We start from the raw sequence: 26,383 nt of genomic DNA on the forward strand, positions 1-26,383 counted from the left end.
GGTCCATCTCAACTCAGCTGCTTCTACTCTTGTAGGAATTTAGTTTACCAACATAATTTAATTTCATTTGATTTTGAAATTGTTATATGCATTTCCCTGTTAATACATGTATGATCACTCTTTAGTCCTTGTGATTAATGGAAATTCTGTGAAAAAAAATATTAGATTTTTATTTGTAACTCTTTTTGTGCTATACAGTATCTTTTCATAATTTTTACTCCCAAGCATCAAGTTTATTGCATGGCTTTCTATGTTGGATATAAGCTGGGAATAAAATATAGCTGAGAGAAATAACTTCAAAACTTCACCAAACACACAGAGGTTGCATTTGGAGCAGTGTCCCTCCGGAGAGCTGGTCCCGGCTCGGGGCCGTGCCCGGCTGTGGAGCGGGGCTGAGCCGGTGCTCGGCTGCCGGGGCTGCTCCCGGTGGCTGCTCCCGGTGGCTGCTCCCGGTGGCTCTCAGGGGTGATCCCAGTGACTGCCAGGGGTGATCCCAGTGACTGCCAGGGTGGTCCCGGTGGCTGGTCCCGGTGGCTACCAGGGCTGCTCTCGGTGTCCCGCTGTTCCTGCCGGAGCCAGCGCCCGCCTCCCCTCCGCACAGGTCAGGGTCGCAGCTGCAGGTGGCCGGGACACGGCCAAGACTGACAAGGACATCTCTGTGCCCATGTGCTGTATTGTCCTTGACAGTGGCGAACTACTCTTTGCAAATGCCTGAGTTAGGCACAGCTTTGTTTAAACTGGGAGGGTGTGAGACCGCGTTTATCTTCTGCGCTCGGTTTTGTTTGTCAGTAGGCAACAACTTAATCCTCCAGAGCAAGGGTTGATGTGTATGGCCCCCAAGAGGGACTTCATGTTTTTTAGGCAGCATTCTGATAAATCTGCGCTGGAGAAGTGCTGCCACCCCGTGTTTATCTCCTAAATAAATGTCTTCATACAGAGCCTCCCGAACAGATGTGGTGCTGGAAAGAAAGTGCCTGTGATGAACATTAAAGAAAGAGCTGCCACTTATTCCTTTCAAGTATGTCATAAACACAATTTATATCTAGTCAAGCCAAAGGTCTCTCACTTTTATTAATTATACTAATGTACTCTGTGTTCTGTGTAAGTTGAGATAAGCAGGTTTATGTGTAGGACTTACCACATTAATCAGTGGGCCTCACTGGGTATCCACCTGGGTACATTTTGGCAGGAAAATATCTTAAAGACCACCTGCATCTTAGAGAATGAGTTGGCAAAGATTTCCCAGGGACCATTTTCCTAGCTACATATTGGTTGTCTTCCAAGGACTATGGAATATGTGTGTGTCAGCCTCAGAAAGGTAAGCTGTTTGCAGCCAGGTCCTATTGGCCTGCCTAGAAACATAAACCTTGACCTTTGTTATTAAAGGCTTGTTTTGCTAATGATCTTTTACCTGTCAGGGATGTATAGAAAGGCATTTTGCTAGTAATAAGGAGGTCACCATTCGTGCTGACACAGAACTGTTTCATGCAAGTGTTACACTCCTACACATTTATCAGGAGGTCCCTGAGATAGCACAAGCAGACATTTCTTTGTCAATGCCCTGGGTGCCTTCCTTTTGGCTTAACTTCTTCTGCAGCTCCAGGTCATAATGTAGTACACTACAACCAGCAGAAGCAAGTGAATTAAAAAAATAATAAAAAGAAATTAATAAAAAATTAAATAAAAATAATTTACAATTAGTTAAAAAACAAATAAATGTGTCCCATAACATGACATGAAAACAGAAAGTCCATGCTCAACAAAAAGAAACACCTGCTGATGAAAGGAACAGGTCTGCTCAGGTGGTGACAATAACAACCATTAAAGGTTTGTTGGAGAGGGGGGGCTGTGTGCGTGCCCAGCTGGTTAGCAGGAAGGTGAGATGTGTGACAGGCTGTCAGGTGAAAGGCTGTGAAAGCCTTGCATTTCACACATGGGTTAGGCACACCCCTAGGACAACTGGACCCCTACAACAATCTGCTAGTAAATGTGCAGGATAGAAAAGGTTGAACTTTTGTGGCAATTTTGCTACCTATTCAGCTCTTCCCATAAATGGATTCAACACATAAGGTTCATGGCATCATTAAAAAAAATAAAATAAAAGAAAGAAATTAGCAAAACTCTGGATGCTACAGAATACAGACCATAACCGGTTGGTTCAAATCAGTTGTCATTTGATGTTCTGAGCTTTCCCTTTGAGTATGACATACAAATTAAGGAGTTATTATGTCTTCTTTATAAAAGTATATTTGTGTGTGTGTGTGAGAGAGGCAAACACAGACAGATGGGAAGGTGGTGAGAGAGCCAGAGCATGCAAGAATGTGCGTACAGTAAACATGTTTACGGTAAACCAGTTAATCTGAAAATTTCCCCATGGACTGGCAGCAGAGGAGGCCTGCCTCAGTGCCCTAACGAGAACATGCCCATGCCCTTGCCCTCCCCCAGACTGTTCTGGCAAGCTCTCCTTGGGCTTCCCAGCAAGTGGGGCAATGTGTGCCTCCCCCTAATCCCTGATCACAGCACTGCTGTGGCGTGAGGCACAGGGTAAACAGCCAGGCACACAGGCACACAGCTCTGTGCCTGACTCCAGGGCTTTTGCTCTCAGACACCACAAGCAACAAATAATTACCTGTGGTCTTCTGCAGAGAGAAATGATCTGCTCACGCCTCCTCTGGAAAACACTGTTTGTTCTAAGTTTAGCAGTTCTTCTTGCAGGTAAGATGTTCTTGAATATGGCTAGCAATTATTTAAATAGGGCTGTCTTAGAGAAATGAAGGGCCTGCATAGGAGCCCAGCCATGAGTGGCTCTGAACAGGTGCTCACATTGGTGTTTCCAACAAATCAACATTTGTAGAGATTATTCAGATTTGATCCCTGATCACCTCAGATATACAAGCTGGTACTAGGACTGTGGGATAGGATAGAAGCAGGATAGAAGTACAGTTCCTCTGAACAAGTGGTATTTGGGGTTTGTTCCTGTGTCAGGAGGGACTATGACCTAGCTAAGTACCTGCTTCTGCTTGTCTTTTAGGTTTTACTGAAATCAGAGCTTTTGCCAATCGAAGTGAATGCAAAAATGCAACCATAGATGATGTGAATTGGAGTCTCAAGGTAAGAGGTTGGCTGACCCAGGGTCTGTTCTGCATCCACTCCTGTGCTGGTGGGCTCCTGCTGTGTCTGCCTGTGCTGGCTGGGCAAGCACAACTCGTGCATTGCTTTGGCAATGTACAAAGTACAAGCTGGGGAGGGGAGGCACATGCAAGGGCAGAAAAACATTAGTGTCATCTGACTTACCACAGCTTTGGTCTTGCTACTGCTAGTCCAAAAATGACCTTGTAAATATATTTTCCAGTTTTGCCCTGCTCTAGATTTATAAAGTGGCTTGAACATAAGCAGTATAGTGAGATAAATAACAGTAGCTACCTAGAAATACATGAGCTTCTTTATTTACATATGTTCACAGACAGGTTAATTCTAAGGCTCCAAAGTCTTTCCTTTTCAACTTCGACTTTTTCTCCCCTAACTCCACAGAAATATTCAAAATGCTTGCCTGATATTATTGCCAAGGGTGAAAAAGCTTCAATCAATTTTCTGGCGTGGACACTGCAAGAAACACTTGATCTGCTGCGCCCTGTTCAGGAGCAATGTGAGGCCCCTCCTGAGCCAACGCTCCCCTTTGCTGGGCAGGGAACAAAGTAGCAGAGGAGAAGCACAAAGGAAATTCTTTCTACTACAGAATGAGCCAAGTGTCTGCATTTGTTTAGGGGAGGGGGGCATAATGTAAAAGATGTCTCAGCAACAGGGAGCACTGGGAGTGGGGAGGCACAGCAGCACACACAGGGGGTCCTGCTGTCTCTGCAGCCCAGGCACCGGTGCTGAGCAGCAGCACAGCCACAGGGCCAGCAGGGTCTGCTCCGCCCTCCAGCCAGAGCCTCTGTGCTGTCTTGGAGCTGGCATGCCAGTCATATTTTTCCAAGAAATACTTGGATAGTTTTGGCCACAATAGCACTGAATGTCAGTGCTGCGAATGCAAGTGCCACAGTGAGCCACCTCTAAATTGTGACTGGGTAGTCACAGTGACAAGTGAGGGGAAAATCTGGTGGGTTGGCCAAAAAAAAAAAAAAAGTGAGGGGACAAAAAAATTTTAAACAAGCAAACATGCTTTCTTTGATGATGTCAGCTGGCAGAGACAGGTCAATGAAGTTGCTTGGGAAGGGAAAGCTTTTATACCCACTTTCACTCTGTTATATTGTCTTCTCACTCTCTTTCTTTTTTCTTTTTGTCCAGTTTGCAAGCAGCTACCTCCGTGCCCACGTCCAGTGGCCCCAAAAAATGGGGGGCTCGTGTGTGTGACCATTGACAACACTCAGTACTGCAAACCCATGTGCAACAAGGTAACATTCCTGCCTTACTGCTGCTATACTGCTGCATCTATTCCTCCCTTTGCTAAAGCCTAGTTTTGCTTGCTATACTTTTTTATATCCTTTGTACTCACCTGCCCTGTTTTTCCCCCTTGCAGTTACCATGATGTACCCTAAGACAGTGTTTGTTTATTTTCTCCCCTCCACTGTTTCCCAAGGGTTATGACTTCCAGTTCCTCAGAAGCAGCAGGCTCTATGAAGCGTGTGGCAATGCCACTGGGTTTTCCTGGAGCACGCAGTTTAGCGGGGGAAAGACGCTGGCTGTTTGCAACCGTGAGTGCTTCTCAGAGACCTCTGCTCATCAGGACACAAAGCTTCCTCTCTTTTGTTCAAAAAAAAATAGCAGGAAAGAAAAGTTTCTCTTTTCATGACAGCCTTGTCATGTGTGACATTGTGAGAGTCAGTGCTGAGCTGGCAAACTGATGAGCAAGAAAACACATTAGCTGTAATACTCTCATGAGAGCACTGCTGTTTCATCTCGGGGTACCAAATCTGGCATTTATGCAAATGTTTGTGGGAAGATGGACCTGTTTTTTTAAAAAAACAGAAAATTAGTATCACCCTAACACAAACCCCACATCACACAAGGGTTGTGTGCATGGGACAGACAGTAATAGGACATAAAACCGTTTATCCTGCAACAATAGCTGAAGAATCTCAGCAAACTGGCCAACACCTGTATGTACACACAATAAAGCCCAGCAGCTGGGCCCCAGCCAGCAGTGCTGCCATCTTCATGGCAGCCCAAGGACTGTAAGACTGCTCCCATTTTATCCATTGCTCAATCTGTGACCCAAAGCAGGCTGTCGTTATTGCCTTAATTTAAAAATAAATGTGCATATAGATACACAAAAGGGCCACTCTACCACTCCTACATTTAATGGAAAATATTTTACTGTTGACAGTGCCTAGTTGCTAGAGCAGTTGCTAGTTGTTTTCCAAGGCTTACTAAAAGCAAGCAATCATCTAGGCACTTTTATTCCAAGTTGGAGACTTTAGTTTACAAAATTGGAATCCCAGCACATGTTTAAAGACAGAACAAAGCTAAGCTATGCTAATTTAGCCACCAATTTATTTATTTGTTTATTGTCATCTTTGATCTTTTCCAGCCTCTGAGGTGGCCATCAGTGGGGCTAAATCTGCCTATTTCCCCAGCAACAGCAGCTGTGTGCACACGCTTGCCTTCCCTGGGACTCGGGCAGAGCAGCTGAACATCTTCCTGCAGGAGATTGCCCAGCAAGGCATCGACGGCTCCAGCCGGGACCGGGGGGCCGATTGTATCATCTGTGGCTACTAACAGCAGCAGCCTGAGCACAGCCCAGCCTCTGGCTGCTCTTGGGCAGCAGAAGCACAGCAGTGAAGTCACAGCCAACTCACAGCTTTTATTTAGTTAGAGGTCTGGAGAGCACAGTCGCGACCCCAGCTTTGGGGTGCGGATATATAGGCTGAATCTAATCCTGCAGCTCATGGCGGAATAGTTCCAAAGAAAGAAGACCACTTTTATGGCTTTAATTTGTCTAGCTGGAGTTAAATGAGAACTTCAAGTTTTTAAATGGATGCCTTCCTATTGGCTTAAGTTCTTCAGGATATCTGCAGATAGTGATAACAGTGATTGTTGTCAGAAATTGTCCTGTGTCAGGGGTCCTCTTTACTTGGAAAGGGCTGTACTTCTACTCACTTTCACAGCTGCCAGTTAATCACTATTATTGCTCTGATGACCATTTAAGCTGTAGGGGTATAATGTTTCATTCACTTGCTTGCTTGACTGGGGCTTAGAACAGCAGCAGAAAACCTGTCCATTGTCCACCTGGCACTAAGTGAAAGTGAAGATCAAAGGCAATTTAGCACTGCTGATCCAGCTTATTTGTGGAGCTGTAGCTACCAAACAATGTGCATGTGAATTGTTGTGAAATGTAAACAAGGAATTTAGTTACTGCTTGCTTGGTTTTCAGTGGAATCTGTGCTTGAGGTAATATTTTAATTTTCTTCTGTTGAGCAAACAGTGAAGCTGTAGATCTGAAGACTGACAACTCATCTGTTTGTGTTTCCTTTCCCTGTTTTACCTTTTCCCTGTTTATGTTCATCTCTCAGACACAGACAGCATAGTTTTGTGGTACATGATGTAAAATTGACCTTTACCTCATTAATCAGATAAATGGTTTAAATATATATATTTACATACTTATATTTCAGGCTTAGAATTGAGTCACTACAAGTAAAAAAACCCCATAAATAACCCCAGCTGCTTTAGGGCCCAGAAGCAGACATATGACAATGAGTGGAACAGACAATTACACCAGAAAAGGCATGAGTTGGATGCTTTGGCTACTTATAAACCATATGGCAATAAATGAAGTAATTCTGTTGGAGACAAAAGCGCTGTAGTCTTAAAGGAAAACAATGAGTTTTGAATCATTGGGTTTTGGTATTTATTTATTTATGGCAAAACACATTATCTCTATCAAATGAAATGATAATGTTTTAAAGTCTTTCCAGTCAAATCATTATCAACCGATGCTCAGATAAAATATCTGGAGTTCTTTGCAGTATAATCTTTCTACTGGTGCCTAACCCCATTTTTTCTCTCAATTTTCTTAATCTATTCTAGTGACTTTCCAAACCAGCCAACAAAAGAAAAGAAAAGCCACTGATATTTTATTTCATGAGGAAATCAAACCTGTAAACTAGCATAATAATCTGTTTAATTTGTGGGTCAGAAATCCTCATATGAGTGTCACACAGTGTGGAAGAATTAGGCTGAAAAGCTTTAATTATCATCTGTCATGAACTTGATATTAAGCTGGAGACTAGGTCGCTGGGGTGTTTTTCAATAACTTGCAGAGAAGTTGTTTTGTTCTATTCCCACCACCTGAGTTCTTATTTATATATGAGACAGGGAGTTGACTCAATAAGCCCATATGACACAGTTAAAAACAAAAGTAAATTTAATCATGTTATTTCCCAGAGTACATTGGCATAATGTCATTCATGTAAATGGTTGCTGGGTGTTTACATTAATTTCTTGTTGGTGTCTGGCCTGAGAATTGGACCATTCCTCATGTGCCTGCTGTAGCCCCAGAAGGGTTTGCTCTGGCACTACGGGGTTGAGGAAAGAGGAAAATTTATATAGAAGGAAGGAATTTAAGAACATTTTAAACCATAAAATTTCCAGATAAAACAACAAAAGCAGGGGAGATTTATTTCTTGAAACATTCTCTGAAATTTTATTTTTTTCTTAGGTTTTGCAGTACAACCAGACTAAACTACTGCCTCCCCAGAGTATCCTGCATGCTTTGGATAAATCCACCTGCATAAGTGTCAGTCAGTTAAAGGCTTCAGTAGTATTTGCAGTGTAACTATAGAGAGGGAGGATTTCCTGATATTAATTAAGGGAATCCAGTGCTGCATTATCCTTACTTCTCTTTCTGTCCACAAGAGAGGAACTCAGTCTAGGGACTGAGCCAACACCATTAATCACAGCCCAGCCAACACACAGAAGGCAAAGTGCGGAGAGCCGCAGCGGATGGTGACAAAGCATCCTCTTCCCACAGGAGCCCAGCAGCACTGGGATTCCCTCACTTTTGGGCAGTGAGGTGATGCTGAGGGATGGTGCCAGTGGGGCCCATCCTGCTGGGACAGCGGTGGGAGCAGGGCTGCTCACACGGAGCCTTGCAGCGAGATCTGCGGCACGCGCCTCATCCTCCAGAGCACCACCGCGGCGGGGGGCAGCAGCATCAGGAGGCTCATGACCAGCACGGCAGCAAAAATGACCAGCAGGATTTCCCATGGGGCCAGGATTGTTTCCACCATGATTTCCTCCATGTCAAGAGCCTGAAGTTGCGAAGCAAAAAATATGCTGCGTTATTTACTTGCAAATAGGAATTATGTCTGAATAGGTGTGTTTGCTTCAGCCAGAATAGGGGGGGTCAGCCTCTTTGGTCTGTTCCTTTCTCAGCCTGAAGAATAAACCCATTTGGGGGCTGCAGACCCTAGAAGAGCTCCTCCTTTCTCTCTCTCTTTTTCTGTGCCCTGAGGAGCCTCCATACAACATCAGCCTGTCTTTTCGCCTTGGCTCAGTTGCAGTTGTTGATGCTGGTGTAAGACACCTGGTCCACCCTAAAGCACTGGTCCTAACCTTTGGGTAAGCCTTTCTCTTTAAAATTTTGATTTTTAAGGCCCTCTTCTCCCACTTAAAACATCATTACACAAAACGATTACTACACTGACATATATCAAAGCTAAAGCTGAAATTAAAAGAATATGATGGAAAGGAGAATTGGAAATTGAACTGCCATCAGAATGCATATTTTATCTTTTTCCATGTATAGAAAGAGCAGGGTTCTTAGGAAGGAGTTAAATTGTGTTGATTCTTTTAAGTGTTAAGAGGTGTGTCCTAGGGAATGCAGTGTTCAATGCAATTCCTGCTACAGGACCCTCACACCTGAAAGTCATGACAAGTCCTCTTCCTGGACCCACACACCAGTGGGTGAATAAATGAGGTGCCAGCTGCTGAAGAGGTTTTTTTTCTCCCCAGTCCTTTGTATCAGTAGTGAGGAGGTTTCCTGACGGGCTGCAGTGCTGCTTTTGCTGTGGGAATTGGGACTGCAACTCACCAGAGGAGGTCTCAGGTTTGTCCAAGCATGTGCTTTACTGAGCTTTTGTTACTAAATCCTGACCTTTATGTAAAGGTGATGATGGAAACTAGGTTGATTTTACTGAGTATTTATGTCTGAGGAGAGTAGAAAATTGGAATAATTTCCAGCAACAGTGTACATGACAGTGTTAAAATTGCCAGTAGCTCATTTTTTTTTCCTGCCGTCTGTAAGGAGAGTGTGTGTTACCAGTGTATGTCTAGTATCAAATCTTGGTGGATTCAGACCATGATATCCTTAATGAAAGCGAGTCCTGATGGAGCTCTCCTTGGCTGCTGTGCCATGTTCCAGTTGGATCAATCTCAAATCTCAAAGCACAGAAAAAGCACAGAGGATGCAGCTGGAGCTCCCCTAGCTCAGGGCCTGGAGCTCTCTCAGCTGCTCTCCTTCCCAGTGAAGCCACATCCCTGTGGCAGGAGGTGGCTGGAGCTGGAATGTTGCCCACCAGGCTCATTCCCTGAAGTGGGCTGTGCTGTGTCTGCTGCCACCCAAGCTGCACAACAGCTGCTTGATTTTGTGTGTGTTTATCTGTTCTGACCTCTGGCTCTGCTGGTGTGGGCTGTGCTGCAGAGCCCATCGGGCTGTGTGATATTCTGACCTTTCCTGTGTTATTCTCTGCCCACTGGCTGGTGGGTCAAGATAGGTGTGAGGCTGTTTTTAACCTGGAGAGGGATTTTTTTTTTTTTTTTTTTGCTCAGGGAGCTTCCTTGTGCTGCTTCTCTGCTGCCTAGAGCTGCTGCCCAGGGAATGTCACAGGCTACTGAGTGTTGAGAGGTGTCTTAAGGAGTGCAGTGTTCAATGGAATTTCTTCCATAGGACCCACACACCTGGAAGTCATAAGGCCTGCAGGTCCTTTGCCAGAACCCACACACCTGAAAGCTCTATTAGCCTCCTGTCTCCTAATCTGAATGTCTTTGTTAGTTAACTCCTTTAAATATCTCAGTTTCTCACTTGCTTTGTGGTCATTTTTTCCTGCCTTTTTCTCTGCCAGGCATCTTCTCTTAAGCTCTCACTGTTGCTACTTCTGCTTTGTTTTCTAGCTTTTGTTTCAAATCTTGCTGTCATTTCATTCCCTTTATTTTTCTTCTCTGTTTGTTGCCATTCTTTTTTTTTTTTTTTTTAAATTCAGTCATGGTTTGCATGGGAAATCCCTGTCCCCATTCTCTGCTTTATTGGTTCCTCACCAGTGTCTGGGGGGAAAAAAAAGATCCATTAAGAGCATCCACTGCTTTGCCAGCAGCCAGATCTAGTGGGGTGAGAACAGAGCATTGCTCCTTTCCTTAAATCCTGGCTGTGAGGGAAGGTCACACCAGTTAATTCTGTATAAAACAAACTTACAGTGATTTTCAGCTGGACTATATCCCAATCTGTGTAAGAAATAGAGATCCCAAGAGACAGTGGATGCTGAGGGTGAAGGAAGGCTCTGTTTTTTTTCCTGTGGTTTGAGGTGGGGAATGTGAGGTGTGTTTGAGCACCCAGCCCTCTCCTTCATCCCTGGGTGGAGCTGACATGGCATATTTCTATGCTTGGATGAGGAGCTGCTGTGCTGCCAGCTGTAGCCCTGGCAGTGAAAGAAGGGTTGGACCCAGCAGCCCTCCATGGGGAAGCACTGCTGCCTTTCCATCCGCCCCGGCTCTCGGGCAGGATCAGCTTTGCAGCAGCAGTGGGGAAGTGATGTGAAGGTCTGCTAGTGTTGAGGCAGCTCTGAGGATTCAAGGATGTGTGGCTCAAGGCTGTGAGAGCAGCAGATCAATTCCAAGGGTCTTGCTCACCTTTTGGAGCTACATTGTTGGCTACATTGGCTTTAGCTAGAAAAGCTGCTGCTGGCTGGGAAGTGATACCAAGTGTTACATAAATTCCTCAAAGTGTGTGCTTGTTCTGCATTAACCTATTCCAAGCTTTTCCTGTACCTGTGTTCTCATGTCCTAAGGTTTTTCTTAGCTTGAGGGCACAACATACAGTGTGCTTTGTTCTTTGGGGGCCTGAATACAACAACTCTGCTGATGTGACAAGAAGGTTGTGTTGAAAGTCAGTGTTACTATATACATACTTTTCAGTAAGACAATCAAAAATAAGGTACACTCATCAAAGCAGAAGTCATCCCAAAGGGAACACGGGTGTACTGCCAAGTGAAGCTGTTCAGCTGTGGTGCTGTGCAATCAGCAGAGCTGCAAGCCTTGACTCAGTGCCCTTCTGAATGTTGCAGGCCTATCTCAGCCAGTCTGTTCCCTTCAGCACAGCTATGAAAGGTCTGGAGCTGCTCTATTAACCAGGTGTTTCTCACAGGGATACAGTATTTCATTATGGGAAGGCATAAATTGATCAAAATAGTGGTCAACCAAAACATAGCTCTGGAAATGCAAAGTCTTCAGAATAAATACGTGGTGTCACTGGAGCTTTGGGGGTTCTTTATCTCAATTAAAATCCTCATCAGTGAATGTGTAAGCATGTCAAATCTGGTCTCTAAGCCAGAAAATAACTTGTATTGAAGTTTGTTCTAGATCTATCCCTAAATTTAATGAATGGGTAGATGAGTAAGTGTGTAGAATTTGAGCTGAACACACTGAATAACGTGAATTAAAATACTTTAGAGAAGCATACAATAAGGAAGACAGGGTGGGGTGAAAAAGGGATCTATTAGAGGTGTGATTTGCAATTGTACCTTCCATTTCCAGTGTTTCATTTATTGCCTGAAGGCTATACAAATTGAGGTGGGGTTTTTTTTCTGTACTATAATTGATGAAAGACCATTCTGTCGTTCAGAAGTATAAACTTATGTAATTCTGGAAATGAAGTTAGTATCTTTCACTAACAATATATTTAATACAAGCTAAAGTAGACTGTAAAGATGTATCCTAGATTGTGGATTGTTTCACTGCTCCCACTATCTTAGCAAATATTCACTTTTCAATTGCAATACTTTAAGATCATGGCACATAACTCTTGCATGGGACAGTAGAAGCAGGAAACAAAACACTTTCTCTTTAGAGTTTTTAGCTGATGTACTGTGTGCTGGCTTACAGCCTGCTGCAATACAGAAAAGCCAGAGAATACTGTTTGATATGAAACCTTACCTTTTGATTATTAGGAAAAAGAGCAAAACCACATATAGGGAGACAGTGATTTACTCTGTCTTGCTGCTGTGTTGCTGCGGGATGCAGCTGAGAGTGGCCTTGGGACCTCTGCCCTGCAAGGAATCCACCTCAGTCCTTCCCACCATCTGAAACTATTAAAGAGTGCTTTTCCTGCCTGCTCTATTGAATGGAATCTTTGCTAGGTTAAAAGGACAGTTCTTTTTCTCTGCTAATCTTGTTTCCCCCTGCCCCCTCCAAATTACACATGGATATCTTGATTTTAGAGAACTAACAGCAGGGAAAACCTTACAAAACCCCCAGATGTGATATTTTACCCATATCACATCTGGGAGGGGAGAATTGCACTTTGTCAGTGTCCAATGATGACAAAGGTAGCAATGCAGAATGCAGCAATACTGTAAGGAAAAAAAAAAAAAAAAACCACCTTATTTGCAGTCTACAGAAATGGTGTGAAGGTTCAGGACAGCCCTCTGAGTCTTACAGTAACTTTAGTTATTGTAACTTGAGAAGTTCCCCTGAGCAAGATGCTTGTGGGAGGTGGTGGCGTCTCAGTCTGTAACTTGCTCTCACTTGAGGTTTCTTTGAAAATGTATTGCATAGGGCTCAAAGATGAACTGGTATCTGAATTAGCAAGTATTTATATAATTTATTGGGCCTCCAAACTACAGAATTATTTGCTATCATATAATTTTTCTCTGTGCTGAGAAAGTCACACTACTGGCTAAACTCTGGGAACAGAAAAACAAGTTTTAAAACTTTGGAAGCTCAGTAAATATGTAAATGCAGCCAACAAATAGCAGAAGGGATTGAAATCTGCAAGGTCTGTTTTATATCAGTGAATATTTATATTTTCTTTTGTTTCCAGGCAGGTATTCTGGTTAGGAGCTAGAGTACTTAATGTCAGTCGAAGACTTGTCTTTGTGAAATCTAGTGACAGTGCTCAGTTCTTACTTTGGTGGAGATGAATACAGTCAGATTGGATAAAAACCCCCAATCAATAGTACAAAACAATGTAAAATTTGTGTAAAATACAAAACAGTATATCTAAATTATTAAAGATTATTAGTGATATCTTTATACAATTTTTAGTATTTTATTAGGTCAGGAATACCACTAGATTCTACAAATTTTATCAGCTAAAACCACATGGACTATATTGAATTTTCAGTATCTTCTGCAAGCAGGGCTTACAGCTGTTTATGTGGGGAGGGGTTTTATTATCTGCACCTGAGAGCTGCTCTGTCAGATACAAAGAAGGGCTCCCAGTGGCTTCAGCACAACCAGAGCTGTGAAACACTTCCCACACTGGAGGGGTGTGACCACTCTTCTCCCAAGTTCACACTTATTCTAAAGGAAGAACAAGCTGAAAGGGGCAAACCAACAACAATGAACTTGTTCTGCTTCATTTTCCACTCAGTCAGTGATATAAATATTTGCCCTTCAAGTGGGGAAAACAAGTGCTCCTGGGTGCTCACTCTGCCTGAACTGGCAGCTTCCTGTTAACTCTCCAGGAGAATTACCCAGGGCTGGCTCTCAGTGCTGCAGCATCCTCCGTGTGCAACTGCAGGAGGGTCAGTTCATCCCTCTGCTGCTTCTCTGGCTGAGGTAGCAAATGGTAGAACAGGAAAAATTCTCAAATCTGGATGTCTGGCACAGTGACGGACTTGCAAAGAGGGTGGTGATTGAGAAATAACTACACTGCAAGTTAAAATTGTCACTTAGAACTTCTGTAAGAACCAGAAATCAAATTAATGAGTTTGGCACCTTAGAGAAAAGGCTGCATTTCAATTATGTGAAACCTTAGAAACATCTAATAGTGCTGCTTTGGTCTCTAGAGGGACAAACCTTTCAAACCAAGAGTGTATGAAAACACTCAGAATATCAAAATATTAACAGAAATTTCACTGAATTTATTTCTTATAAATATCTCCCTCTACAAGTAACTAAAGTATTAATTAAAATTCAGTATTCATTTTTAAAAATATTTCAGCCTTTATAAGGCGTGAAGCAGATTAGTCTATTTTAAAGTGAAATCTGCATGTACATATATCAAATCTTTCAGTGAATAAAGACACTGCAGGTTACAAATCAAGCTTAAAATATCTGAATATGAAAATTTGAAGCAAAAATTTTCAGGCATGAAACCTGGGGGAAGACTTTTAATACAAAATTTATGATGGAGACAGACTATTTAATAGACAAAACTAGAATAGCAAACTGTTGTGATTAAGCTGATCAAGCCCTTAGTTTCATCTCAGTTCCAAAAATAATTGTAATCAGGTGACTACAGTAAAAGTCAAAAATGCAAGAAGAGTTTCTCAGTTGTTATTTAAATCACACTTTTCTGGACATATGAATTCAGATTTTGGTATTTTGTCTAAAAAGATGGTTTTATGCTCTCATAGATAACACATTGTGGCATATGTCTGTTAGGTTTCTAATTCTTGAATGTGTAGCAGTGAGGAGTTACTCTGAGTCACAGACATTTTCAGTTCTGAAATATTTAGATTTTAAGCACTTTTCAGTAAACTTATACTAGCTGGAGGTGTGCTCACTGTAAAAGGAGAATAAAGGATTGCCTTATGCAGTCCACTTACATACATATTTCTAAGCATTTAGCAAGCTATTTTGCACTTAAAATTAATTATGTGACTAAGAACTCTGCGTTCTTCAACTCTTCCCTGCCTGACAACATTTTAACCAAACTAAGAATAATTGAATTATCCCCCTTTTATAGATGGAAGCCGGGCGGATCCTCTCCGTCCCCTCTTACCTGCTCCGTGCCCGGCGCTGTCCCGCGGGCGCTGCCGGGGCCGGGCGCGCCCGGCGCGGCTCCGCCCGCGGGAGGAGAGCGGGGCAGGGCAGGGCAGGGCAGGGCCGGCTGCCCGGCTGTGCCAGCCCCAGGGAGCGCTGCCGGTGCTCGGGCACGGTGTGTGACCGCGGTCCTCCAGCCTAAGGCGCCCTCAGAGCGGCACCAGCGGCCGCGGGAAGCGGGGAGCCGCGCCGCCCGGCCCGCGCCCTGCTGGGGCTCGGCGGAGCCGCGGCTGGCTGGGCACACGCAGCCTGCTGTAGGAGACAGCCGCTTGCAGCGGAAAACGAGGGCACGTTTTTCACCGGAGAACCACTTGGGCTTTCCTTGTAAAACATCCCTTTTACTCGCGAGTGATAATCTGGCTAAGTAACTCATTCTGCCTGATTATTAGTATGAAGGCTGATGCGCCTAAGTTCATTGGAGATCCAAGGTGTTCACACACCCAACTCTCCTCCGCCTATGTATATTCAACAGCCCGCTTGCTACTTAACAGCTCAGCTTTATTTTAATATTTGAGAAGCCACAGCTGTGCTCAGGCTGCTGCAGTATCTGTTATATCAAGTGCATGTAAAAACCTCTTCAGAGGCTTTGCTAAGCCAGCTCTGGCTCCTCTCCATGCTGCTGTGGAGGTGGCACTACGCAGCCCCAGAGAAGTGTCCCTCCCGCCTGAACACACTGCTGCATCTGGCTCTTGCCTCTTGACAAGAGAAGATGTGAAGACCAAACTGCAGCCCGCCTTAAAAATTTAACTATGAAATCTGTGCAAAATCTGTACTGGAGTGGATACATCCAAAGGGCTGTACAGAGCTTCAGATTGCAAAGAGATCCCTTGAGACCTCAAAGCCACAAAACCAGCAACAGGTTTTTCAGTTTCTTGCAAAGCAGAAGAAAATATTAACTAGGGTGTCTTCACAGAGAATAACAGCTGTTAATACTTTTTCACATGATGGATATTTTTATAGAGTCAAAACAATTTTCTGAACAATTCTTGACAGGGGGATGGGTGGAATAATTTAATAGTGTTTTCCACTATACAAGGCAGAATTAGTAACACTTTTCCCTGCAGAACTTGGCAAGTGACCTCTCTTGATATTTGACACTAATATTTCATCTTGCTAAAATCGGATTCCTTGCTAAGTTGCCTTCTGAGAAACCTGTTTATCCTGTTCTTTTACTGACTCTTCAGATTAATACAATTTTAACTTTACTTAATCCTAGTGGTGGTCCTAGTAGTCCTACAATCAGAAGTGGAAAAGTGCATGCCATTGACTGAAAATTGAACATCCCAGAGTTTGGCTTGTCAGGTATGCTAGGTGGTCCAGAATATCCACAAGTACTAGTAAATACATGTTAAATAGTGGTAGTTTCTAAAAGCACAACTAGAATTTATAGTTAGTATAGGGTGGATTAAGCTTTTAAAATAAGTTCACAAATGTTTCAGAAAACAGCTTTTGAAATAAATGCTTGCTAGCCTTGGGAAATCCTGCCTTTCTACAAATCAGAGGATGCTGTACAGCCATCTCGTTCAGATTTAGGAAATAAATTTGGTGCCCAAATGCTGAACCTGTCTGCCCTTCAGGCCAAGACTGCTGTTTCCAAACCTGGCTGCTGTCAGCAGGGCTGTGGAAGGTGGCAGCTTCAGGCAGGGTGGCAAACATTTCTCAGTGTCTCAGCAGGGCACCTGCAGCTGTGGAGTAACAAAGTCCTTAACTCTCTTCCCTGGGAGCCCACAGGGGAAAAGCCAAAAGTTGGGAAGGTGGTGGAACATTTCTGCTCTGGTGCATATTCATTAGACTAACACTGAAAGTAGCTGCTTTCTTTCATACACACCTGCAAATAGCTTTAATTTTGTGACCCTCTGGAGATTAGCAGGATAGAATAAAAAACTTACCATGGCTTTAAATGTTTGGTGATGGTGGGCTGTGCGTCCAGCTTCATTCTCAGGCTGATGTTAATCACTGTAAATTTCTTAAACTTTACTGGAAGATGATGAGTGGAAAATTACTATATGAGTTGATGTTTGTGATCCTGTTTCCTTGTGCTCGTGGCAGAGTTAATTTCACAACAGGAGTCATGCAAGGCTGAAGACTGGGCAGGTGAGCTGATAGGTGAAGGCAGATACTGGTGAGCTGTAAAGTGTTTGTGAGTAAGAATGGAGTTTGAAAGTGAAGCAGTGCCACATGGACTCCTGAGTCCTCATTTCCCTTTTATGTACCTGTTTCCACTGGGTTAATAGTGGAATGTAAGGAGTCTACTTAGACCTCACATGATACGAGATTCGGTAGTTTATATTTTGGCTGTGCTCTCAAGAAATAAAGGTGCTTGTTAACAGCTTGTAGATCTCCTTACATGCCAAAGAGATGCATGGATAAAAAGGACTTTGCTCACAAAAGTTTTTCTTTGCATATGTTGAGATAATTTTATAGATCTTGGAAACAGGGTCCTATTTAGTATGCATTTTGATTAAGGATTTAAATACTGCTGGAGTGAGTAATTGAGTCTACCTGTGGAGGTGGACCCCTTCAGGCACCAGGCTGTTCAAGCAGAAAGGTGTCTTGGTTTGACACCAACCTTGCTGCATTAATTTTCCTAATACCTAAAAGACAAGCAGCTTAGTGTGCAGAGAATAACAGCAAGAATGATTCACAGGCCCTGACATCAAGCAGAGGGCTGAAAGAAGGCCAGGATGACCCATTCCTTGTCACAGAGCAGGTGGTGAGACCATGTGCCCAAAATAAACCTGTAATTAAATTTAAGCCAGTGCAGGAATGTTGTGCATGGCAAGTTGCTGCTCTGGAATTACAGTGATTTGCACAGCTACAAGGTCCCAAGCAGCCTCTTTGCTGGCCCCCAGGTTCACACGAGCTGTGAGCACACCTTCCCTCCCCTCTTACCTTCCATACTTTGGCTGTTCTGTCTCTCTGTCATGCAGAGGGTGAGGGGAGCTGATCTGGCTCTAGAGCTGGACGTGTCCTTGCTCAGGTTTCTGTCACCCAGCTGGGACTAACACTGTGAATGAGTGTGGCTCAGAGTCAGGAATTTGGCTTTATGGAGGCACCACCAGATGCTCAGCCAGCCTTTGCACCATGTCACAGAGTTGATGCAGAGCCTTCATGCCTAAGCTATGTTGAAGTCAACTGCCCTGGAGAGAGGAAAAATTCAAATCAGGCATCTGTGAGTGTGCAGCCATACTGCACAACTGTGAATCTAAACCTGGGGAATCCTCACCTTCAGTAGGTGAACAGACTCAAGCAAAGCCTAGAAAGATTTCTCTTAATCCTTTGGCTTAAACTGGATGGTGGAGACTGAGCAGCTTCTGCAGTGAGTGCCAAGTCACTGGGCATCCACCAGCCTTGGCCCTGTGGGAATCCCAGTGAGGGTCTGACAAGCAGCTCTGCGGTGCCCAAAATTAGTTGTGTCTGAATCCCATCACAATATAGCCTAAAAAAATTTGCCATGTCATGGCTCTGATGATTTTTCCCTAAATCACATAGACCTAGTAATTTTCCTGTTGTCTCCTGTGTGTTTTATTCCACACACATCCCATGTGATAGGGGATCTTGATGTTCTTGTGCTCCTTGAGCCAGGAAAGGGATTAGGAATTGCTGAACAGGTGGCTTCTGGTCACCACTTTTGAGGTGCATGAAGGATAGAGACCTGCTGGCTGAAGTTTTCCAGTGGGGTATGTAAGAAGGGGGCTCTGTGCCACCCCAGAAGCACTGCTCGTGTCTTCTTTCAGGGCATTGTTGGGGGTGAGAGTGGCCAAAGCAACGTGGGCCGAGCAACAGCAGAGAGTCCATATGGGGAGTTTTGGTGAGGGAAACTTGCAGAAAGGGATCAAAATACTCACAAAGCAGAGGTTCATGGGTAAAGGTTTTGTGGCTGCAAGTCACCTTAGATATGTGGCCAAGAACTCTAATTTTTGGTCTTGTAATAAATCAGCAGGAGCTCATAGGCGCAGTATTAAAACACTCAGTGGGCAATGATTAACAAACAGAAAAAATAGCCTCTGCTTTTATTATACAATTTCCTCTTCATGGCTGGCATTTGTTTAAAAGACAAATCAGACTGGGAAAGAGGGTATTTTATTTTTTCATGCTGCATTATCTAAGTTTACTAGCTACAAAGGAAGACAGAAGTTATAGGGAAGCATATTCCAGAGAGCAGCAAGGGAAGCACTAAAACTGGCAGACAATAAGGAGATTCTTGCTGCACTTTTTGTCATTCCAAGTGCCATCAGTGTACATCTCCACACATTCCTCCTCCCCTTTGCCAGAAGGTTCATTTGGATACCAGTTAGTATAGCTCAGCTGAGCACCATTCAGGAACTGGAATCTTCCTGGAACAAGGGATTGTTTTATCCCCAGGTAGGCGTAGGTGTTAAAATATTTCACAAAGTACAGAATGGCATCATTCTCGCCAGGGCTCTTTGGAGCAGCAATAGAGCCTCCAGCCTCTTTACATTTTTCCACTGTAGCATCGAAATTGGCTGTTTTTCCATTGGTAGCAAAGATTTTTCCTCCAGACTCTGTTATCATCTTGTTCAAATGAAGGACTGCAGGAGGAGGGAAAAGCTGTTAAATATTTGTGCATTGTTCTGTGCTTATTTTGCTGTCAATGTTAACTCTTGCTATTTTGCTCCATAACTATAGATTAGACCAGGAAAAGATAAAGGAAAGGAGAACCTGAAATCATAAAAATGAGGAGGGGATGAATAGGAAGAAACACACAGATGATGAAACAGGAGAATCACATAAGAATTTGGAGGAGGAAAGGAAATGAAGAATTTTTTTTCTAAAAAAGCATATGATTTTCTCTGAGACTCTATAAGGCTCTGAGGTGATTTGCAGTATACCAATGTTCTTGAGTGAGTGTGATCTTAGATTTGATCTGATCATGATTGTCTTAGTATGTTTTTAGTGTTCTGTTGTCTATTGGGGGCACGAGGTGTGCATGGAGCAGCTCTGCATAGGCAGGGATTTTACTCTGGCACATTCCTGCCTTGCTTGCATTCATGATTCAGAACTGTAACCCAGGTGTCTCCCACTAGTTATGAAAATCTAATTCCCACTCCCCCACCCCCATTTGAAAGTTTTCACTCGTTGATATACCAATAAAGAAGATATAAAAGGAAAGGAATGCAATAAAACTGCAGAAAATTCTGCCTTTTTCCTAAGAAGCAATTTTTGCCCACCTGATCTATTCCCACTAACCCAGTAGCAGCAGAAAATAAAGGCAGATAAAATACCTCCTTCCAGTCTGGAAATCCGATGTTCTAATTGATGGATAGCATCCCCATGTTCATTACAAGCCAGTTGTGTGAGATCTGTGAACAAAACCAGCTCTTAACCACTTTGCTTTACAATGCCAGCCTTGGCTTTCAAATAAAGCAGAGCTCATCATCTTACTTCATAGAAGGAAATTCATATTAAGTCCTGATTATCTTATTTCAAGTAGATCACATATCAGATTATGGTAGATAGCACTGAGTTTTCAAAGCATAAAAATAGAACACACCAGATAAAAATGGAAATAACTTCATGTACCTGGTATTTGTTGTTCATTGTTGCTCCTATCTCCATAAAAAGGCTTGAAAGAGAACTTTGAAAGAAATCCTGCAGGTTTACCCTGAGCACAGAATGGGAGCAGGAAAATAGCTACTGCTAAGATTTTGTGCAGCTGTGGAGACAGCATCATTTAAAGCTAAAGGTAAACCAGACTGGTTTAGTCTCCAGTGTAGAGTCCTGCATTTTAAAAAGAGAGAATGTTTTAGAATTTTTCTGGGTGTGAAGTCTTACACATATTATGCTTTGCCTGCAGTGACATGAATACCATTCATGTAGTTGCAAAGTTATTTCAGACAATTAAGATATTTTCCCAAAAGACAGTCTGCTAAGTCTATGAAAGTCTACAGAGCAAAAACCCAAAACATCCCTTCAAAGGTCTTTCCTGTACATCAGATACCATTATATACCATTTTCCCCCCATGCAAAAACTTATAGTTTCATTTTACAGGAGACCATTAGACACATGCTGCTTTAGCAAGAGAATGTTTAAGACAAAATGGAACATGCTGTCTTTTTCAATTGGTTTAAGAGCAAAACAACTGCCAATACTTATTCTTCTACTGCAGCATCTATTTTTTAGCATCTTGGTCACCACAGGTGACATGGTCTATAAAAAGAGGTGAAATTATTAATAAAGACATTGATATACAGATCAAAATTGGAAAGTTTTATGATACAGTTTAATAGATTCATCATAGTTGAAGCAACAACCTATCTAAAGATGTTCAACTTACCTAGCAGCTCCAGTGTGAACTAAGAAAGAGTCATTAAATGGTCCAATTTATAGGGCATGTAACTTGAGATTTGTCTTCTTATCTGCAGAGAGCACAAAGAATATATCATATGATATGAATTGGCATGTAAATGGAAAGCTAATGAACTTTAACTTGAATGATAGGGGGAAAGTTTTTTTCAAGAGGTAAACATACTTAAAACATGAGGAAAGTATTAGAAGGTACTTTTGTAACTTGTAGAATCACTTTCACAGGTTTTAAAACACCAACCCAGGAAGAGAACAAATTTCTCAATTCATATTTGAAATACTTAAAGTTTCCACAGAGTGGCTGTGCAAATGCCACAGAACGAGTGTCATAACCAGCCATAACAAGTTCATCTGAAATACAATATTCACCAGGAACACCACCATCATTTTTGTTACAGACTGAGGACTTACCAGTGGTAATGACCAAAGTCTCGTAACTAAACAGAATCTCACAATTGTAGCAACAAAGGTAAATGACAGTGGTGCATCTGCAGCACATGTAGAGGAGACAGCTAGAGAGACACATGCTGAAATATAGAACACTCCAGGGGAAATTTATGTGTCAAAAAGAGCAGTTTTCTCTCAGTGAAGGAGAGGCTGCTTTATGCCAGTCCTGTAAGTACAGAATCCCAGGACGAGGAGCCTCACTGAAATGGAGATGGCCTTGCCAAGGATTTTACAGCTGTTCTCAGCAGAACAGCGTGCAGGGAAGACTTTGAGGAAAGGTGTTTGAGTCTGTGCTCAGTTCAACCAAGTCAGATGTGGCCACATCACACTTGTGGTGTCAGGCCAGCATCCTGATGTTGCAGCAAGGCCACCAGCCAAGCAGCTGGGGAGTGAAATGCTGTGAGGCTGCATGGGGAATGTCAGCAGTAGCTGTATTAGTCTAAGGTGCTGCTGGGGCTAAGCAAGGCCAGATCACCTCCACAGGCACTGTGCACCCATGCCCTGCTCTTCCACACTGCCCTCAACCTCTGATGTGTGCCTCAACACCTTTGTCCTCGGTGGAGTGCCCACAGATGCTGGATTAATCCTGCTGCATTGTTTATTGAGTACCCTTGAGTGCACCATTCCTGTGAAAAACAAATAGGCAGGACCCAGTTTTATGCACATTGACGGAAGAGGGCTGTTTTAAATTTGCACAAGTTACCTTTGTTTCAAGTTTCTTGTCAAATTTCAAGTTTCTTAGCTTTTGAGTGCTTGATGTAATGCTTTCAACATTCTTCTGGCAGAGGTTTTTTAATTGATATTTTTTGGGGGAAAAAGCCCCACCAAAATCAAACAGAACATGAGACAAGCCAGTACCTGGGTTCTAGATGAGCCCTGGGAAAGGTCACTGGCAGACCCTGGCCCTTTGCATCCATGGTGACAACAACTTGAACATTTAAGTGCACTTGGAAGAAACCACAATTTAGGAAATTACGAGAAGGGGAGGAGGTTTGGCCTGTGGTTGTGAGTTTCACATGCTGACTCAGGGCCTGGGAAACCAGGAGGGGGACAAAATGTTTCTTGTGATAGACTCCTGAGGAAAAACTGATTTAGATTTGATAAACTATAAACCTTTCTTGTCTTGATTTTCATCAACTATTAATAAGATGGTGCAAGTTAAATAGATATTTAAATACAGCTTCATTTCTAATATGCTTGTTTCTGATTGTCTAATAGAATATTTTATATAACTACCATAGATTTTTTGATATTTCCTTGAAGCACATATCACAGAGGTGTAGCAAGATTCAAGGACACAGATCTGATGAAGAACAAACTATTTTTGAGTACCAAGGTAACTTTTCTTCAGTTTCCACATCAATCAGTAAGAGGTTTATATACTTTCAGTGGCAGTGAAGCACATGATGGATATTCTGAGTAGGTTGTGTTGTGCAGTGTAGGTAGGCAAAGGCAAAATCTGCTAAGGACAAAGTTTAGCTGCTCTGAGAAATGTAGACAGAGCTGAATAGTAGAATGGCTGTGTGCTCCTTCTATAAGCCTGTTTGTTAGCCTTTCCTTGGTATACTTAGTCTCCTGAAAGTTAGGTTTTGTCTTTCATAGTGTTATTCACAGGTAAATTTAAAAATTATTTTCTTATTCTTATTTTCTTATTCTCTAATTATTATTTCTGTATTTAAATGCCCCTAACCTCAGCAAGATTTTCTGTTTAAGTTGATTTTGTTCTGTTCTGCTGTTGTTTCCACCCTACCTTGTTTCCACCTTGTTCTGTGTTTTCTGCATCTTTTTTTTTTCTCTTCCAAATAATTGTCAGACTGTCCCCAGCAACTCTCTCATGCCTGGGAATAGCAGGAAGAGCACAGAACACAGGGAGACATGAGGTCCCATTTCTCAGAGGCGGGCTAAGGCTATTTTTCCTGAGCACTAAAAGCAATTCAGCAAGATGTAGACACTTGGGACAGCAGACTTCAACAGGCATTTTTAAAAATTTAATTATGAGCAGCATTTTAGAGCAGAAAGTCTTAATTTCACCTGTGATCAGTGCACATGAATGCTACTGCCATCATGCCCCATGGACTTAACTGCAGGATCCAGATGTCTCTGGTATGTTACCTGGTGCAGCTCAGCTGAGAAAAAAATACAGAATCTGTACAGCCAATAGAAAGCAGGAAAATATCTCATTTCTTTAATAGTCGAATAGTTCCATTGCCACAGCCTCCTCAAGGGTTAAGGTACCTTTGCTCTGCAGTGTTGTTCAGCTCCTGAGCCACAAGGGCAGAGAAGGGTGAAAGCTTCAGTCCAGGTTTCGCTTGGCATCACAGCTGGCTACAACCCTTGAGGGAAATTCTGCCAAGCCCTGGTTTCCTAACAGGGAATTCAAAAAAACATCCCAGTCCTCTTATCATTTTTTTAAGGTGCTACTCTAATTTTCAAGAATCTTGTATCTATTGTGTTTTGGAATCAGCTGTGTTTGTGTAGCTGTTGGCTAATAGGATTTTATAAAAATATGCTTCAACTTCCGATAATGAAAAATCACTTGTAACCTGATACTCTGAGGTACAGCTCACAATTTATACAAGATAAGGGAGCCCTGGCAGCCTGTGTCACATCCTGCCAGTTAGGTTCACAAAAGGTTGAATTTGAGCTCAGTTTTCTCAAGATCCATGAGGTTTTTTAATCAAGTTTCTACAAAAATCAGAAAAATTTGTTTTTGTTGGAATCAATGATCAATTTCTTCACATGTGGTAGGGATGGATGGGGGCTGGTGGGAGGTTTTTGAATGCTTAAAATTCCTAATAGCACTTCTAAGCTGAAATAACTAATTACATTACACCATTATAAAAGAGGATATCATTCTAGACCAGAAACAATTCTTTCTGAAATAAATATCCATAGTTTTTTGGCCCAAGTCTTATTGTTAATCATACCGTATCAACTGTATTCAATTTCTGTTATGTGAGACAGGATCCACTTGTCTCAAAAGGCTTGGAATGTTTGGCATCTTTTTACTTGTACTAGGATCTTAATTCTTAAAACCAGCTTCATTTGGGGAATAACTAATTTTCTGATTTAGTGGTCTTAAATTTATGTTGTACTTCTGTAGCAAATTATTATAAACGAAGAAAAAAAAGATTAACTTGGATTTTTCCTGGTCTGGTCATTATACATAAGGAATTGTTGCTCATTGCACCTTTAAGGAAAGATTTTATCAAAAATATTTATATTATAGTAATATCACAGAAACAATGTACCCAACCTCTGTCCATTAAAAAAAGTTAATACATAAATGAAGAATTCAGATCTTTCAAATGCTGGTGTTCTAAATAGCATTTGAGGGTATCAATTGATAGGTTTATACACCAACACACACAAAAAGAAGTCATATCAAAATTAAAAAAAAAATCAATTTCTAGATATTTTTTTCTCTGTGGAACTGCAAAGAATAATCAAGCAACATTACAGATCAAGTGTGAACCATACAGAGGAAAATACTGTCTAGCAGTTTCTGGCTGGATCTGAGGAGCTTTTATTTTTCAGCAGCATGTATGTGTTTAATTTGATTTTTTTCTCCTTTTTTCAATAACAATGGCTAAAGCAGAAGAAATGGGGTTTTTAGACCTAGCTTAGATAGTTTGCTTAGTGATGTAATAAATACTAGCCTGTGACTGGAAAATAAAAATCTCATTTTTCTTAACTGGATGAAAAACACCCTGCTGTCTTGAAGTCTAAATCTGTTTAGATAGAGAAGTCATACTGTGTTTAAACATATGTAAAATATTTTTACTCACTAAGGGTCTTAACAAGAGATTGCTTGTTAAGTGATTTTGCAAACCCCAATGTGGCAGAAATAAATTTTTCATTAAATAAAGGATATCCCAAAGCTATTTGGAGATATATGTAAACAAATATACTTTTTCTGTTCACAGAATGAAAGATGTTATTAGGGATTTTTTGGGGGAAGGCTTTGGTGACTTTTTGTGACAGGTAAGCACTTTGCTTTAACAAAGAAACTGGACAGTTAGCCTCAAAAATTGCTAATGAGGTTTGCATATTAAAATACTAATATTTAACAGGTAGTTTAAAGTAAACCTTCAACCCTTTCTAGTAGATGTAGTGTAGCTGATCAGATCTAAACCCAGGAAAATGAAAAGGTATAAATTTATCCTTGCTTTTTTCTCAATGTAACCATAGAGTTAGAGTTGTCGTGGCTCTACTCCCTTCCCATTTGAAACTTTTGGCTAAAATGGTATCATGGTCATAGGTCTCAAAACAAGCTGCTTTGGAAAGGTTTGAAAGCAGGTTTCACACTTTGAAATGTATCCAGCAGGGTCCTGGGTGTACCTTTTCCATTTCAGAATCCTGCTCTGCTGCCTTGGCAGTTGGAGCGCTGCTGCAACCTGGAGATGAATCGTCCCTTGCCAAAAATTTGACAGGGATGGGAATTTGCAATGAACAGGAATAAATCCTACCTCTCTTCCTTGTGGGAGGCTTGGGAACATCTGGGACTGCCCAGAGTCAAGTCCAATTTCCCAGGGGCTTCCTGCACAGAGCCAAATGTGGGGGAGGAGATTGTGTTTATTGTATGAATTTTAAAACTTAAAAGTGCTTTCTTCCCCCCCCGCTCAG

The 26,383-nt window shown here is 42.2% G+C and overlaps 2 protein-coding genes and 1 long non-coding RNA gene across 6 annotated transcripts in view; 2 read left to right on the forward strand and 1 right to left on the reverse strand.

Moving 5' to 3' along the window:
- The first annotated feature begins 99 nt into the window (after positions 1-99).
- Positions 100-6,451, forward strand: LOC110468631 (uncharacterized). Its single transcript, XM_021526697.4, has 6 exons — positions 100-2,715; positions 3,032-3,111; positions 3,532-3,646; positions 4,288-4,394; positions 4,580-4,694; positions 5,531-6,451. Exons 1-6 carry the CDS (start codon positions 2,652-2,654, stop codon positions 5,716-5,718), a joined length of 669 nt encoding a protein of 222 aa, XP_021382372.2. The 5' UTR covers positions 100-2,651; the 3' UTR covers positions 5,719-6,451.
- A 1,166-nt stretch (positions 6,452-7,617) lies between these two features.
- On the reverse strand, positions 7,618-21,382 carry LOC110468634 (pulmonary surfactant-associated protein A). Of its 3 annotated transcripts, XM_085583350.1 has the most exons (6): positions 21,282-21,382; positions 20,527-20,724; positions 20,229-20,306; positions 17,875-19,535; positions 16,872-17,109; positions 7,618-8,252 (listed from the first exon to the last, which is right to left on the reverse strand). In XM_085583350.1, the coding sequence occupies exons 2-4, from the start codon at positions 20,675-20,677 to the stop codon at positions 19,159-19,161; spliced, it is 606 nt and encodes a 201-aa protein (XP_085439476.1). In that variant the 5' UTR covers positions 20,678-20,724; positions 21,282-21,382; the 3' UTR covers positions 7,618-8,252; positions 16,872-17,109; positions 17,875-19,158. The 3 variants fall into 3 exon arrangements, with proteins under 3 accessions (XP_085439476.1, XP_085439477.1, XP_085439478.1); XM_085583351.1 differs by lacking the exon at positions 16,872-17,109; XM_085583352.1 differs by lacking the exons at positions 16,872-17,109; positions 17,875-19,535; positions 20,229-20,306; positions 20,527-20,724; positions 21,282-21,382 and adding an exon at positions 14,942-16,865.
- LOC146767038 (uncharacterized) overlaps positions 15,193-26,383 on the forward strand; it is a 98,518-nt gene continuing 87,327 nt past the window's right edge. For both annotated transcript variants that reach the window (XR_014956277.1, XR_014956276.1), the window contains exon 1: positions 15,193-15,330. This is a non-coding gene — a long non-coding RNA (uncharacterized LOC146767038). The remainder of the gene's footprint in view (positions 15,331-26,383) is intronic.

Source organism: Lonchura striata, chromosome 6, assembly GCF_050655825.1.
Source record: "Lonchura striata isolate lonStrDom1 chromosome 6, ASM5065582v1, whole genome shotgun sequence".
NCBI lineage: Eukaryota > Metazoa > Chordata > Aves > Passeriformes > Estrildidae > Lonchura > Lonchura striata.